At 36.1% G+C, this 11,325-nt stretch overlaps 1 protein-coding gene across 1 annotated transcript; it reads left to right on the top strand.

Moving 5' to 3' along the window:
- Positions 1 to 1,286: 1,286 nt before the first annotated feature.
- LOC139734168 (uncharacterized) lies at positions 1,287 to 8,884 on the top strand. The gene is made up of 6 exons (XM_071644975.1): positions 1,287 to 1,627; positions 2,701 to 2,769; positions 3,167 to 3,235; positions 3,629 to 3,697; positions 5,157 to 5,219; positions 6,010 to 8,884. Exons 1-6 carry the CDS (start codon positions 1,346 to 1,348, stop codon positions 7,741 to 7,743), a joined length of 2,286 nt encoding a protein of 761 aa, XP_071501076.1. The 5' UTR covers positions 1,287 to 1,345; the 3' UTR covers positions 7,744 to 8,884.
- The last annotated feature ends 2,441 nt before the right edge of the window (positions 8,885 to 11,325 follow it).

The following is an 11,325-nucleotide window of genomic DNA, read 5'->3' on the forward strand; positions in this document are numbered from 1 at the left end:
AAAACATTGGACTGGTCGGCCACTGATCAAAATGTCCGTTTGGCATTTCTACTCGCCGTACGGGCCCCGGAGTGGATCTGTGACTTAGTCTTAGGCATTACTCTTGGATCTGACATTACTCGCGTAAGTACTGGACGTAAGTGCGCGTACTGTCTGGACTAGTGTGGATTAGGAGTTGCAGTTGCTTGCCGTCGATCTATCTGATAGATGTCTAAACTAAAGTGAGTCCTTCATTCTCTGAAGTCTTGATCAACGTCAAACAAACAACATGCCAAGGTCTAACTTTAGGTTTAAAATCGGTTTACTCTAGAAATAAAAATATTTCAACTGCGCTTACCCAAACTCTGCAGGCGTATTAAACGCACTTAGGCTTAGATCTAATTAAGTTGGATAATCATAAGATCTCGATCAATTTTAGGTCCACAATAATACTCGATGGATAAGAAATACAAAGAAACAAAAACAAATTAAAGTAAAAAAAATGCTCCAGATCTTTATAATGATTTAGTGACTGTCCAGTCTAGTACTGTTACAGTTTATCTAATAATCTTTAAATGCCGATTTATGCCTTCATTTAATTAGATTAAAATTTCTAGTTGACTGCTCTGACTGAAATGAAAATAGAAATTTAAAACGTGGAAACATTTCTCAGGCTTAATAAGTAGGATTAAATGCAATGAATCGATCGAAGATGGCCCATGGCCATATTTTCAAATTCAAGATCTTACAATTCGTTCAGACTACACTTGTATTTGATCGGATTAAAATTCAAATGTGCTCTTCAGCCCTTGTCGTCAACTTCCGGCATTTCAAATGAAAAAAAAAAATTATCAACGCTTTTGACTCAAATTTAATTTTTAAATTGAAATTTCTAAGTCTATATCAAAGTTTACAGATGAATGTCATTGTCTGGTATGGTAAATTGAGCTTCAAGTTCTTGGGCTCCACAAATATAAAACACTTTCAAAATAGGCTTTGGCTGATAGACCAGACATAGTACCATTAACTTCTGGTGAATTAAATTGACCTTTACTTAGAAGTCTTAAGTAGTTAATGATGAATAATGATTATTAATTGCCTCATATGCCAATGTTGCTCTATATAGGATCACAGTCTTTCTCTAAGGTCCCAGCTATTTTTTAATACTACATTAGATCTAAAGAGTTTTATGAACTATTGTATGCAATAATTTTATGTCCATATAAATGATAAAATATTTCATAAAACTCTTTAGATCTATAAATTGATTAATTAAGTATTCAAAGAAAGATGGGAAAGTAGAGAAAGATTCATATTGATTAAGAGTAAAGATTCCTTTTGTTTTTATTTTGTTAATGATAGATCAATGGACCCAGAAGATCTCATCCTTGTGCAGTGGAAAAGAGATGGCAAAGAAAATACAGTTGCAGTGAAGGACATCATTTGCCCCGATGGACCGCCGCACCCAGGATCCACAATTATCATGGAGTGGAAGACTAGTAAAAAAAAAACTGAAATATGGGAAGGCACAGTCCTCCGTGTTCCAGAGGAAAAGGATGAAGGAGAAGAAGAGGAAAGTATGATGGTGGATTCAGAGAGTTCAGAGGAAGAAGATGATAACATTCCGCTTGCCAGATTTTCTGCACAAGTAAGTTCAATTCAAACATAAAATTAATATATTTTTTTAAAAACCGTGAGTACAGTGGTGAGCAAGTTATGGTAACTGAAGTACACATATCTTATCACAATTGGCTGACAAAATTGGCATACTCACAAAATAGGCATCAAAATGTAATATCTTGTATACAGTAGTTATGATAACTCTTCAAAAATTGGAAGAATGGCATTGGGAGGGATTGATCCATTGCCTCATCACTGTTTTGATTTGTTTTATTCATGTATTTCCATAATTAGCACTTCTACCAACTACATGTAGGCCTACAACTTCTTGGTAGTCTACAGCAGATGCAATTAGCTAATAAATGGCCACTCAAACACTTCATTCTGGGTTTGTGTGTAATTCATGATTTGTGTAATTCGTGATTTAAAGGTACAGGATTCCATCATTATCATGACTTTATTGGAACTTTGCAGTATTGTGAAAGAAATACTGATAGAGAACTGTCATACAAATGATGTAAGCTGGTAATAAGGATATCACTAAATCACTTATAAGAAATAAAGGTTAATTAGAATTTTGTCATGATGTCACATCAAATTCAGAGTAAAGAAAAACAAAAGAAAATCCCTTTTTTTTTTCAGCTTCTTGATCTGTAAAATACTGGTGGCTGAAAATTCTTTTTAAAGCATTGTTCTAAGATCAGCAGTTATCTGAAGAATTTCTTGTGTATATTTGCAGTCACTTGAAATGGGCTACTACTATTAAAATTCAATAATTATGATTTAAAACATGTTACTACATAAAGTTAAATAATGGAATTTGTTTTTAGATCCAGTTGTGTTTGTGTACTTGATTTCTCATTATGAAATTATGTTGTGTTAGGAAACATCTGCAATTTCCAGTTACATTTTATTGCTCTCTTACTTAGCCCATCAAATGTCAGAAGTAATCTGCCTTAGAATACTAATTTTTTACACTTAAAACTGTGAATGGAAAAAAAGGAATTGACCAGAATTCTTAATCATTAGATTTATTAAGCTCTATTGTCATTTTTATATCTTTTCTAAATTATGTTTTTTCTTTCTACCTCACATGCATAGGTACCTTCATCAACCAGAAATGATGGGAATTCTTCAGAATCAAGTAAAGAAAATGCACTCCAGTCTGAGGTAAATGCTTGTAATTCATGATGTATTAAATGGCAGTCACAATTAACCAAGAACGTTTAAATGTGAGTAGCATTTGTAAGATTTGCAAAGCAATGGACTAGAATATTTCAACAACAACAACAAAAAAATACTCATAAAACAACCATTGGATATTCTTTGATATACTATTAAACTATTTATCAGGCCTAATGGTTGAGTGTTTACATTGAATGTTACATTTTAATATCCTCTTAGATACCCCATCGAATGTCAGAAGTAATCTGCCGTATAATGTATCTGTAACACTTACAACAGCAAATGAAGAAAAAAAGTGATTCACAAGATTTCTGAATTATTATATTTGATTAGCTGTATTGTCAATTTTAGATCTTTTTCACATGCATTCTTCCCTGAACAGGCACCGTCATCAACTGCAAATGATCAGAATTCTTCAAAACCAAGTCAAGAAAAGACTCTCCAGTCTAGGGTAAATACTTGTTATTTGTTATAAAGGCAGAAATCCACCTCAATGCCATGATTATCCAAAAATAATAAAATTTAGGTTGCATTTGTGAAATTTACAAGGTTTAGGTACAGTAATAGTAGGTTTTGAGAAATATCCATAGAACAGCTGTTAGACATTGTTCACTGTACTATACTATAAAGCTTTTGTATCAGGCCTACTGCTGGTGTGTTTACATCGAATGTCAAAAGAAATCTACCTTATGTCGTTGATCTTTAACACAAGTTTGCAACACTGAATGAAACAAAAAAAAAAAGGTTATTCACCAGATTTCTGAATTATTAGTTTTGAGTAGCTTTGTTGTCATTTTAACGAAATATCTTTTCTAGATGTATTTCCTTTCCATAATACTTGTAGGCACCTTCATCAGCTGCAAATGATCAGAGTTCTTCAAAACCAAGTCAAGAAAAGACTCTACAGTCTGAGGTAAATGCTTATTATTTATTGTAAAGGCAGGAGATTCACCTCAATGCCATAATCAACCAAAAACATTAAAATGTAAGTTGCAATCGTGAAATTTATAAGGTATAGGTTTTGGTAGATTTGGAATTTAAATATCCATATCCAAATGTTCGCTGTACTATTAAGTCTTTGTACCAAACCTAGTGCTGGAGTGTTTACATCAAATGTCAGAAATAATCACCTTATGATTTTTGATCTTCAACACAAGATTAAGACAGTGAATGACAAAAAAATGTAATTTACCATATTTCCAAATGATTAGTTTTGAGTAGTTTTGTTGTCATTTCGATATAATTTATCAGTTACCTTCTTTCCATAATAGGCATCGTCATCAACTGCAAATGATCAGGATTCTTCAAAACCAAGTCCAGAAAAGTCTCTCCACTCTGAGGTAAATAGTTGTTATTTATGATTTAAAAGCAGGAGATCAAAGTTGCAAATATCCACCTCAATGTCATTAACCAGGAACATTAAAATGTAGGTTCATAAGAGATTGGACTAGATATTTAACAAATATATCTATTAAACAGCCATTAGACATGGTGGTCCGTATTCTCGAAGGAAAACCGTGGTTTAAACCACGATTTATGCAAATTTCATGGTATACCGGAGCGCCACTGCTATAACACACTCTGGCGCGTACATTTAGGTTCAATCATCCCGATGATTAGCGCTCATGTGTTGGCAAAGGACGCAAATTCCACCCTTGTTGCCATGGTTTAGACCACGGTTTATGTAAATTGACGCATAATGAATTTACATAAACCGTGGTCTAAACCATGGCAACAAGCGTGAACTTCGCGCCCTTTGCCAACACATGCGCTTATCATCGGGATGATTGGACTTTAGTGTACTTTTGTCTTGCTTCAGTAACAAAGTCACATTGAAAATTCTACTCTGGCCAAATTTGTGACAAAATGTAAATGCAAAAATATATAAATATGCATAAAACTGTTTTGTTACATAGTCTATCAGACCAGAGATGCACCCCCTAGGCCTACTATAAAAAAGGGAATTGAACAGTCTTGAATCTCACACTGAGTTTCCAAACCCTTTCCTTTCACATTTTCTTTTATTATGTAAGCATCTCCCACCAAATAAGCCAACACAGTAATCTATGGAGGTGATATTTTAGGTGTTCACTTTTTTGAAGCACTAAATGAAAACAAGGAAGCATAATTTTTTTCACAGATTCATTTTACACCCCATTACACATTCTGATAGCATGTAGGACCATGCAGCTCCAATTTCTTAAATGTGGAAAATGTTAAATTATGGCTTTAAAAGTTTTGCTGTACCTGAATGAAGTTTTGAATTCTAAGTTTATGTTTGTGTCAATTGTATACCATTTGATTGATTGACACTCAACTGGTTAACAATCCTTACTATAATACTCATTCATGTGTACATATTTTTGATGCAGCCAATACCGGTATGCGGCCTGTCAAGTACTCGTGTTGGTGAGGACATTCCAAGACTCTCTGAGGTAAAGTTTGTTCATTCTGTTCAGGCATTTGACTAAACGTAGGTCATAGGATCTTACAGATATCTGGTTAACATCTGCAATTAAAAGTTTTGGGCAAATCAAAGCTCTTAAGGTAAAGATCGCAAAAGAGTAATAGAAAGCACCAGATTTCTATCTGGTCTGTCCGTGATTTTGCACATTTCATGGATTATCATGCAGATTGATTACCATGGTAACCAAATTCGGGATACTGCCAATAAACTTAGTGAATGATGTCCCCAGGTTTCAGATCAAAGAGTTCATTATGGCTCATTTGTTTGGCCTCACGTTATGACTTGGGCACACCATGATACGTATGCCCAGCTAAATTGGGTGATAACCAGCCACCTTGCGCATTTGGTGCTCTGTTGCTCTGTATCCAAGAAACCTATGGCCTGTAACCTCATGTGAGACCTGACAACATACAACGGGGCAACCGAAAGCAGACTTGGTTTTGTTCTCTCCCCCCCCCCCCCCCCAAGCAATCTCTATAGATGGTTACATATGTTACTGTCTCCTGAGCCTGGTGAAGATGAATAAGGCAGGAACCAACTTCACAAGACCCTCTGTTACCTTGAACCAGAGAAAAAAAGGACATCACTGTTTGTCTGGGTATAGAATGTAAGATTACAATATTATGGTAATTTATGCTTGTAATTATAAAAAAAAAATTAGGTGGTTATATCACTTCCCCTCCCCCCCCCTCCCCTCCACCACACACACATGCATATTGTATCATTAATAAATTTCTCATATGTTTGTTATTTCACAGAATGGGAAAGCAAGAAAAAAGACTGCAGATCCGACCAGGTGGAAGCAACACATGCGCAAAGAGCGAAGGAGCCATGGGCTCCCATACAAGGCCAGAGATGGGAAACAGCACCAAGCACGCTGTGTAGGCCCTCCATGCGGAGCTTCTTGTAAAGTTAAGTGTAGTACTAAGATCTCAGTAGATGTAAGGGAGGAGCTGTTTAACAGCTATTGGGAGTGTGGCTCTTACGAGAGGCAAAGAGATTTTATCTGTCAGCATGTAAAGCCAACAAATGTTACAGGTGGAAAAATCCCTCGCAATAAGTACTTCCTTCCTACCACCAATGGGCTGCAAAAAGTATGTCAGAAATTTTTCCTGAGTACCTTTGACATCAAGGCTAAGACGGTGTACTACACCTTAAAAAAGAAAGCTGGTCTTTCCTTCTCCAAAAAAGACCAAAGGGGCAAACAGTCACCTAAAAACAAGACCCCAGAAGAGGCATTAGATGAAATTCGCTCTCATATCAAGAGTTTCAAGGTCATTGATTCCCATTATTGCAGATCTTCCAGCTCCCGCCAGTATCTTCCTACAGAGCTGAGTATCTCAAAAATGTACAATATGTACAAAGAATCATCAACAAACCCACAATCAAGTAAGATCTATCGAAAAGTGTTTAACAACGAGTTTAACCTGGGTTTCTTTGTTCCGAAGAAAGATGAGTGCAAAAGTTGCACAAGGTATGACAATGCCACCCTGGAGGAAAGAGAAGATCTGCAAGAAGAGCACCAGCAGCACTTGCACAACAAGCAGAGGGCGAGAGACGAGAAAGAGCGGGACAAAGCCAGGGCCCAGGCATGTCAAAGTAGTGCTTCATTTACCTTTGATTTGCAACAGGTCCTGAGTTGTCCATCTGCTTTGACATCTGTACTCTACTACAAACGTAAATTATCATCATATAATCTTACGTTCTATAACCAGGCAAACAGTGATGTACTTTGTTTTCTCTGGAGTGAGGTTCAAGGTAACAGAGGGTCTTGTGAAGTTGGTTCCTGCCTTATTCATCTTCTCCAGGCTCTGCCAGACACAGTAACGCATGTAACCCTCTACAGCGATTGCTGTGGGGGGCAAAACAGAAACAAGTTTGTTTCGGCTGCTCTGATGTATGTTGTTCGGACTTCACACATCAAGGTCATTGATCAGAAGTATCTTGAGAGCGGGCATACGCAAATGGAATGCGATTCAGTTCATAGTGCGATAGAGCGTACAAAACGCAAAGTGGCAGTGTATCACCCAAATCAATGGTCCACAGTTGTCACCATGTCCCGCCAAAAGAAGCCCTATGAGGTTAAACAAATGAGCCATGAAGAGTTCTTTGATCTGAAAGGACTGGCCTCTGAAATCCTCCCGAACACACAGAGAGATGTGGAAGGGAACAAAGTGCAGTGGATGAAACTGAAACACTTGAGGTATGAGAAGGCATCTCCCTTGACCATCAAGTTTCGCTACAGCTTTGACGACGACTTCAGTGAACTCAAGGTTTCTGCCTCTTGTCGCAGAATGAAGGTACCCAAACTTGAGATGTTGTACAAGGACATGTTGAAGATCAGCTCAGCAAAGAAGTCAGATCTCATCAACCTCTGTGACACCCTGGTTATTCCTCGTGTATACCATTCCTTTTACAGAGATCTTCCTGCACATGCTGCTGGCTCACAGGTTGAAGACAATGAGAGCTATGTGGAGCATGCTGAAGAATAGCTCTTCATGATCTTCAGTTTGCTGTAGTGCAAGTCTTCAATGGTATTCAGGTTTGCCGGAGAGCAAGTCTTCAATGATATTCACGTTTGATGGAGAGTAAGTCTTCAATGATTTTCAGGTTTGTTAGAGAGCAAGTCTTCAATGATATTCAGGTTTGCTGGAGAGTAAGTCTTCAATGATATTCAGGTTTGCTGGAGAGCAAGTCTTCAATGATATTCAGGTTTGCTGGAGAGCAAGTCTTCAATGATATTCAGGTTTGCCGGAGAGCAAGTCTTCAATGATATTCACGTTTGATGGAGAGTAAGTCTTCAATGATTTTCAGGTTTGTTAGAGAGCAAGTCTTCAATGATATTCAGGTTTGCTGGAGAGCAAGTCTTCAATGATTTCCAGGTTTGCTGGAGAGTGAGTCTTCAATGATTTTCAGGTTTGCTGGAGAGTAAGTCTTCAATTATATTCAGGTTTGCTGGAGAGCAAGTCTTCAATAATATTCATGTTTGCTGTAGTGCAAGTCTTCAATGATATTCAGGTTTGATGGAGAGTAAGTATTCAATAATATTCAGTTTTGCTGGAGAGCAAGTCTTCAATGATTTTCAGGTTTGCTGGAGAGTGAGTCTTCAATGATATTCAGGTTTGCTGAAGAGCAAGTTTTCAATGATATTCAGGTTTGCTGTAGTGCAAGTCTTCAATGATTTTCAGGTTTGCTGGAGAGCAAGTTTTCTATGATATTCAGGTTTGCTGTAGTGCAAGTCTTCAATTATTTTTCAGGTTTGCTGGAGAGTAAGTCTTCAATGATATTCAGGTTTGCTGGAGAGTGAGTCTTCAATGATATTCGGGTTTGCTGGAGAGCAAGTTTTCTATGATATTCAGGTTTGCTGGATAGTAAATCTTCAATGATTTTCAGGTTTGCTGTAGTGTAAGTCTACAGTGATATTCAGGTTTGCTGGAGAGCAAGTCTTCAGTGATATTGAGGTTTGCTGGAGAGTGAGTTTTCAATGATTTGCATGTTTGCTGTAGTGTAAGTTTACAATGATATTCAGGTTTGCTGGAGAGCAAGTCTTCAGTGATATTGAGGTTTGCTGGAGAGTGAGTTTTCAATGATTTGTAGGTTTGATGGAGAGTATGTCTTCAATGAAATTCAGGTTTGCTGGAGAGTAAGTCTTCAATGATATTCAGGCTTGCTGGAGAGCAAGTCTTCAATGATATTCAGGCTTGCTGGAGAGTGAGTCTTCAATGTTTTTCAGATTTCCTGGAGAGTGAGTCTTCAATGTTTTACAGGTTTGCTGGAGAGTGAGTCTTCAATGTTTTACAGGTTTGCTGGAGAGCGAGTCTTCAATTATATTCAGGTTTGCTGGAGAGCAAGTCTTCAATGTTTTGTAAGTTTGCTGAAGAGCAAGTCTTCAATGATTTTCAGGATTGCTGAAGAGTAAAATTTCAGTGATATTCACGTTTGCTGAAGACTAGCTGTTCTATTATTTTCAAGTTTGCTGAAGAGTTAGTCTTTAGTGATGTTCGTGTTTGCATAAGTGTACAAGAATGTCTCCAATGATTTTCAGATGCGCTGAAAAACTAATCTTCAATGTGTGTAGTTGAAGAGAAAATCTTAAATGTTTATCAGATACAATGTATACTGAGAGTATGCCTCCAATAATTTTTTGTTGTGCAGTGGTACATTAAAACTTTATAACTTTTTAACGAGTTAAACCAAGGGCTTTTCATCTTAAAGATTTATTTCGGCTGCTCTGATGTATATTGTTCGGACTTCACGCATCAGTATCATCGATCAGAAGTATCTTGAGAGTGGGCATTTGCTCATGGAATGCAATTCAGTTCTTAGTGTATGAAACACAACGTGGCTGTTGCTAAAGCTAATTTCAACATTTGACATGTGTAGCACTCAGGATTGGGAAAAATCATGATTTTCCTGAAAAAAATTAATTAATAAATTAAAATTAATCATTTCTTTAATTTTGAGTTTAGATATAATTTTCTTGTAATGATAATCTACTGTTTATTATTCAAATGATAGTATGACTCAAACTTGAAGCTGTTAACTGGATTGTAAAGTCTGCAAAGTAATTTCTTTGGTCTAATGGGTTTAATTGTGAATGACTGAAATGATGATTGTCATGAAATATACATATTTACCTACTGGTTTTCACTGGAATGAGATGCTCTTTTCCAGGATTGGCTTCCTTAGTGATATATATATATGTATATAATTATTTATACTAAACACAGTTGTTTTTAATTCACTAGAATATAATTAAACCTCCTAGACAGTGATGCTGAAACTGTTACTGTTGTATCTTAACTGAAAAAAAAAAATCTGCTCTAAAAAAAGTTAGATATTGGAAAAAAAAAGCTTGGAGAACATTTTGTAGAAATGATACGGCTCAATTTGGTAGGACTGCAGCTCTGTTGAATAAAATAAATTGTAACCACTTGATTCCTGACACACTAGAAATGGAAATTTAGAACTCTTATGGTGTTTTAGGGACATAATTTATTTTATAAAACTGTCTATTTTAGGTACATGAGGAAAGAAAGAGATGATTATATACCCATATAATTTATCATGAAACAATGCTGATGGATTTTAGGAGCTTATATTGAGGTGATGAATATCAAAGATGAAATGTGTACTTTTCATTTAGAAATGTGATCATATTTTGAAGACCATACATATATATTTCTGGAGAATGTTGCATAAATGCCAAAGAAATGCAGACTCTAGATATCGGGATAATAGTTACATGAGTAGATCTATTTAAGGCATTCATTTTGGTTACACTGATGTTGCTGTATTTAATGAATAATTTATGAATTGTCTAATTGCTATTGATGAATTTATTTATTACTGTTGTGAATGAAATTCTCTCCATTTTATTTATTTTCAAATAAATATACTATCATACCTTATAACAAGGAACAACGCAATATCTATTTCCTACTGTCTCAGAGAAGAGCAAGATGTGAGCAGGAATTGTGTGTCTGTGTCTATTTCATTTGATAAGGCTGAAAGGAAATACAGTAGATGAAAGTGAGTGAGAGGTTAAAGGGGGGGGGGGAGATTTATGTTTTGCATATTTCCATTCTCCCTGTACTATTCCTTGTCTGATGAAGTGAGGGTATGGTTGAAGGTCATTAGAAGTAGAAGATAAACGATGAATATTTCATTTACGTGTATGCTCTCTAATTTGGTTTTTTTTTGTTTTTTATACGTTCTAGATAGGAAGTGTTACAGGCCTCGCCAGCTCTCCAGGCAAGAAAAAAAAAAGAAAAAAGAATGTAAGAAAGAAAACACACACACACACACACACACACACAAAATAAAAACAACTAATGTACAGGGGTTCACCCCATCCTAGATTGGAAAACAAAATACAAGGAAGAAAACTATTCCCAATTTACAAGAAAAAATAAACCGAAGTTTAATGGTAATTATAGACAGAATCTGTATGCATCCCACCCCAAATTAAAAGTCAATACGGATGTCTCGATTAAGTAGGATGTATAACTATAAGTACATTTACTCAACCCCAAAATAGAAGGCGATAAGGCTCTTTCGATTAATAATATCAC

Source organism: Diadema antillarum, unplaced genomic scaffold (genome assembly GCF_040938485.1).
Source record: "Diadema antillarum isolate AM-2024a unplaced genomic scaffold, OU_Dant_1.0 scf00000025, whole genome shotgun sequence".
NCBI classification, from domain to species: Eukaryota; Metazoa; Echinodermata; class Echinoidea; order Diadematoida; family Diadematidae; genus Diadema; species Diadema antillarum.

What these genes read in the sequence shown, in the direction of transcription:
- LOC139734168 (XM_071644975.1), top strand. Translation starts at nt 1,346, where the DNA reads ATGGACCCAGAAGATCTCATCCTTGTGCAGTGGAAAAGAGATGGCAAA. An exon ending in TTGCCAGATTTTCTGCACAA is followed by an intron (nt 1,628 to 2,700) that starts GTAAGTTCAATT and finishes TCACATGCATAG; the next exon opens with GTACCTTCATCAACCAGAAA. An exon ending in AAAATGCACTCCAGTCTGAG is followed by an intron (nt 2,770 to 3,166) that starts GTAAATGCTTGT and finishes TTCCCTGAACAG; the next exon opens with GCACCGTCATCAACTGCAAA.